Raw genomic sequence first — 5563 nt, forward strand, 5'->3', positions numbered from 1 at the left:
ATTGCGTCCGGTTAAGTCCAAAGGGAGCCAACGCAAGAACGAAAACGTCGACACGAGGATGCCATCAAACAATCGAAATAGAGCGGTTTTCAATTGGGTGTCGAAAGCAATGAACGAATTGCTTTGGTTTTGCATTACTTCACTCACTTCTCGCGCCACTTTTTCAACCAATCAGAAGTGAAACCAAAACCAATCGTGGCTCGCGCGTGCACATTTTCCCGCGCTTTGTGTCGGCTACGTGTAATTACTTCAAGTTTTGATTGGTTTACTGGATAGTCTCCGTCCTTTTTGATTGGCCAAAGTATAATACTTTGCTTTTGGTTTTACGACACTCGAGTGAAACTCTAGTGAGCAAAAACACTGGCTATGCATGCACCTATTCGTAGTATTGGGGTTCCCTTTAGGAACTGAGTTTTGGTGCGGGCTGCATCGCGAACGACTGAGCTTTCAGCACGAGAAGATAAAATTCGTATCCCCAAGCGGCCATGTAATGTTCTCTATTTCTCTACCAATTTACTATTATCGTTAATTTAGGAGACTGTGTCCCAGGACTTGTGGTAGCCAAGAAAATAAGGAAATAATAAAAATCATATCCGTGGATTGGATTCGAACCTGGAGCTTCTACTCCATAGGAACCGCTTCTTTCCGCTTCACCGCTGAAGATCAATACATCGCGTTTCCAAAAAACATTTTTTTAAGTCTGCCATAGAATATCGCTGCTGAAAAAACATTAGGCCTAGGCTAGATCAATAATTTAAGCCTAAGCTTGGATTTTAAAATGTTTCGCTTTGTCGTGAAGTTTGGAAAGCGACTTTTGGAGTGTGTAATATTATTTGTTGCCGTTTGATAACACAGCATTATCAAATAGTGTTTAAAATATTGTTCCTGAGCAGCTACCGGTCTGGTGGTCAAGTGGTTAGGTGACGGGTTAAGAATGAACATTTCCAGGTTCGAGTCCTACGTCCACACACTTGGGTTGTCTTTCAAAAAATATATGACCATTTCCCATAATCCATATCAAGCTTTCAGTGTTCTAAATTATTGGTAATAGTAAATTCAGAGCGAATTAAGAATCAACGATAATCGTAAATTCAAGGGAGAGAATGGGTTGAACCAACGACCCGTCCAAGGTCGTCTGATGCCAGCAGCTGCTTGTTTCCAGGTCCAGCAGTGACCATAAGGGGAGCTGGGGCAAGACTACCATTCCTTCATTCACTCGAGATACCATTTCCAGAGGCACATTCAGGTTGGTTCGATCTTGACAAGCAATGAAGTCAACACCAAGGATCCTTGATTTAACCGATACCATCCCAGATTTTCCGTGCCAAGGTTCTGATCTAGCAGTTCATTAACGTCCACCTCTCGGTGGCTGTGTCCAGTTCTGTAAGATCCTGGTTTGACCAGAAGTTGTAAGGCGACTTGAACTTTGTAAACTTTGCCTGTTGTACCATCCCTGTACCTATAGAAATATGACGATAATTAGATACTGACTGCGGTTACTTTTTCTTCCGTAACGCTGGGAATCTTCGATTGCTGCCGACCCAATGATTTTCTTAATGCCTGTTCCGTTAAAATGCACTCACAGTTGTATGATTTTCAAACATAATATATCTCTCAAGCTCTACATGCGCGTTTCTTCTTGATTACAACACTACACAGGAATTGGCACGTAGTGCTAATGGAAAATCAGTTTGTCTTGCTTGGTTAATCGATACAGTAAACATCCGCATAAAAGAACAAATGGATTAAGAACATCAGGCTGAAATTTGGCCAATAAAGCACCATATAGATAATAACATGTTCTTAATACAAAGGGAAAGGGTATTAGGATAAGGAAACAATACAGTACAGTAACTTATATCAAAGTATTGTGGTGTTCAGGACCATTACAAACTATAAAATCTATTACAAAACAGCATGTATGTTTATTAAACCTCTAGTAATATATAATTTGAAGTATTTCTGAAACCAATTTTAAAAACATTTTAAAGCTGTAGCTTTAAACTACAGAGCATAATGTTTACAATTGGAATTGCTCAATCTTTTTCCAATGAAAGCGTTTGTATTCGAGAAAAATAAATTCCAAAAACGCTTATTTTGGTTTTCAAATTTCCCGGGCGCCGCCATCTTGAATAATTGTGACGTAACTTGGTTGCCCTATTGTTCCAGAACAATCGCTCTTTGTATCAGAACAATAGAGCAACCAAGTTACGTCACAATTATTCAAGATGGCGGCGCCCATGAAATTAGAAAGCCAAAATAAGCGTTTTTGGAATTTATTTTGCTCGAATACAAACGTTTTCATTGGAAAAAGATTGAGCAATTCCAATTGTAAACATTATGTTCTGTGGTTTAAAGTTATTTTGTTGTTTTAGTGGAGGTTCCCTTTAAGAACACTTTCAGGATGATTTATCACTAAATACGCCTCAAATAAGAACACGATCAGCCCAATATCTCGAAATGCGCAGAACGTTGCGCAATAGCAAAAGTAGGCACCTTACATTGAAGTACATGACAAGTCCGGCGTCTGAATCGGGCTTTACAGACAAACGAAATTACTTAAAGACTACTGCATTGCAAATACGTTGTCACAGCGACAGTATGGAAACAAGTCTTTACCTTGGACATCAGAGGGTTGGATCTAGGGATAAGTGACGTCATTTACTCACAAGTTTAAAATTTCAGCGCGTAAATGCAGCTTGTTATATATGTAAAACACGAGTTTACAAGTCTGAAAGCCCGAACCTCCCGCGCTGCATATTAATTTAACCGCGTACACACGCATTGGATTCTTAAAGTAGTGCGTCTTTGACGTCATTTTCTCCTCGATCCAGCTCTCTCTAAAGATTTTAAAGACTATTAAAAAGGAAAATTCCATTTAAAATAAACAGGTGTCTTTTTTAATTCAAGGCTTAAAACTTGGATTGCTTAGAATTGCTTTTTTGGTCACAGTAGCACTTAAATCTACATGGGGCCGTAGGTTCCTTGTAAACCGTATCAATGCAGTACTTACTCTTGTCTCTTAGATTGCGTTTCACAAGCGCAAAGTATTGTGGGCGATACACATAACAGGGGTACATCGTTCTCCTTGTTTGACCTGCCACTCCGCCGCTGACCACTACAAACTGAGTTAGAAAGAAGAAATCAGCAGAGCCATCTTAAGCTGTATGAAGAGGAGCAAGTCATAACTGATTTTGCTTTCACTCCAGAGGGATGAAAATGTGGTGAAAAAGTTATAAAGCAAGCAATTCCAAAATTACTGTCGACTGTTACTTGTAAAACCGATATTTTCAGTCAACCACAACGAACACAAACTGTCCAGAGAACAAACTTAGTTTTCAAGTTTTCAAGTTTTATTTATTTACAAGAAACAGTTTCAGTTGTTACTAGGCTGGCTTGCAAATAGCGAGAAGCTAATCATGGCAAGCCATACTGTACACGAAATTATTTAGACATTTTTTTATTATTATTACATACAACAACAACATGTAAACATTACTCTTTGTGCTTTCAAATATTTAGAAAGTAGAAGAATTTAGGAGAAAAAGAGAAGAAAGCAGTCTAATATGTAAAGAGGAAAACTACAGACTATACTTAACCTCCGTTGGAAATTTAATTTTTCATCTTGCTAATTAAGGTATCTATATCGGCATAAGAGTTTTCAGTTTCTAGAATTTCAATTAGTTTTGTTCTAATAGTTTTCTTAAAACAATTCCTGGATACGTTCTTGAGACTAGTTGGTATCCCATTCCAGATTTTAACACCCACACGTGAAAATGCCTTACTTTGAACACATAAATTACAAGAGTAGATGGGTACCTTGTAGTGGAATGTCTCCAAGATCAAGGATTCTTCTCAGCCGTCCTATCAAAGTGCCGTAGAAGGAAACGTGCCACTTCTCAAACACATGATATCCTTCAACTCTAGGAGGGATTCTAAAATGAGAAACACGTGAAATGTGATTACCTACGCAGGACCGGAGGACAAATAGATTCACGGCGTTGAAGACATTCATTTCTTAAAGTGATTACGCATGCTCACCTCAAGGCAAACTGACACCACCCAAGAGGCAACGCATACCGACAAGGTGGATCACCGCTGACAGCATAACGCTTTTCACCGCGGGCTTCGTGACAAGCTTGACAATAACAAACATTTGACTTGCAATCACCATTAAAATATTCATCTGAAAACGAAAATTAACACAGGTATTTTTCCAGTGAAAAGATCAAAGGGGAATAAAATCAAAGGCCTTGCTCTCGCTAACCTGGTATGGCTAAACTTGCACGGAATCTGTCACACAACTGCCTGTAATCACACGGACCTTTGCTGCGCTCACCTAGGAAATAAACCAAGCCGAACATTTTTTTAAACATTCAGCGTGTTATTTTTGATAAAGATGGCTGACAGTCAAACAAACTGTCAACGCTACTTCACTTTCTTTTGGGATATGTTAAAAGAACCAGAAAATTATTTTATCGGTTTCGCTAGCCTAATATACGGGACTTTAAGCAAAGACGACGGCTACGGAAAAGAACGCCACAAAGCAAGACTCTTATTGGTTAAAGATGGCTATACGGCAACAACAACAAAGCCACAAAAAACGAATATTTAACAATTATTCCATGAGCGCGGGTTGGATATATATGAGTTGGCTATAACCAGTCTCATATCCAACAAGCGCGAATGGAATAATTGTTTATTAAATTTCTTAAACCCCAAAAATTTGGAAGTACGAAATATGAGCGAAAAAAGAGAGAAATTCCGAGCGAAATCGAAAAAAACTTGATGAGAACTGATGCGGTGTTGTGTAATACCTGGTGGTTAGACAGACGCAGGCTCCTCACAAAAACATTTCTTACCTTTTCGCGTACTTCTAAACGTTGGAATTGATCCAAACTTTCCACAAAAACGTTTTTTTTTTTTTGCTTTATTCAGAGAGAAATTTCGGTTTCTGGCGAAACAAATTTAGTTTAGCAACGCTTAGCGCAATCATTTACCATATAAGGTCAAACTAAGGTGTATGAGCTGATAACCGAGATTGAGTGAAGAAATCAGAGCACGCGAAATGCATTATCCGAGGTTGAGAATTTCACAATATTGGTTAAAAAGGAAAATTAATCGTGCTGCACGTGCGGCACGAATTTCAGTGCCTTTTTCCAGTTTGCCGTAATCCACAAAACAACGTGAAATCACCAAAATAGGGAGCTTAAGCTCGCGCCTTTTTGAGACGCGGATGGCAACCGGAAAGGAACATTTGGCGTCCCAGGACAGTGGTGTCCCCAAGAGTTTTATACTAATCATCTCTAATGGAGAAAAGATACTTGGCGATGTAAATGTAGTTGTGTGAAGACAAGTCAAAAGGGAAAACAGCTCACTTCCGGTTGCCGTCCGCGTCTCAAAAATTAGGGAACTGAAGCAACGACAACGGCGACGGCAACGAGAACGTCATAAATGTGCATATTTAGTAGGCAAAAACAATAGCTTTGCACGCCCTGCACGTGCGTTTTTCACTTTTGTCCATTTCTTTGCCGTCGTCAGCAAAACAACAACGTGAAATAGT

The 5563-nt window shown here is 39.2% G+C and overlaps 1 protein-coding gene across 1 annotated transcript in view; it reads right to left on the minus strand.

Moving 5' to 3' along the window:
- Positions 1-1066: 1066 nt before the first annotated feature.
- LOC138051512 (neuralized-like protein 4) overlaps positions 1067-5563 on the minus strand; it is a 40477-nt gene continuing 35980 nt past the window's right edge. Inside the window, 5 exon segments of the mRNA XM_068897730.1 lie at positions 1067-1459; positions 3014-3125; positions 3820-3935; positions 4042-4186; positions 4268-4339. Coding sequence (XP_068753831.1) covers positions 1243-1459; positions 3014-3125; positions 3820-3935; positions 4042-4186; positions 4268-4339 — 662 coding nt within the window. The 3' untranslated portion in view covers positions 1067-1242.

This window comes from Montipora capricornis, chromosome 6 (assembly GCF_036669925.1).
Source record: "Montipora capricornis isolate CH-2021 chromosome 6, ASM3666992v2, whole genome shotgun sequence".
Taxonomy (NCBI): Eukaryota; Metazoa; Cnidaria; class Anthozoa; order Scleractinia; family Acroporidae; genus Montipora; species Montipora capricornis.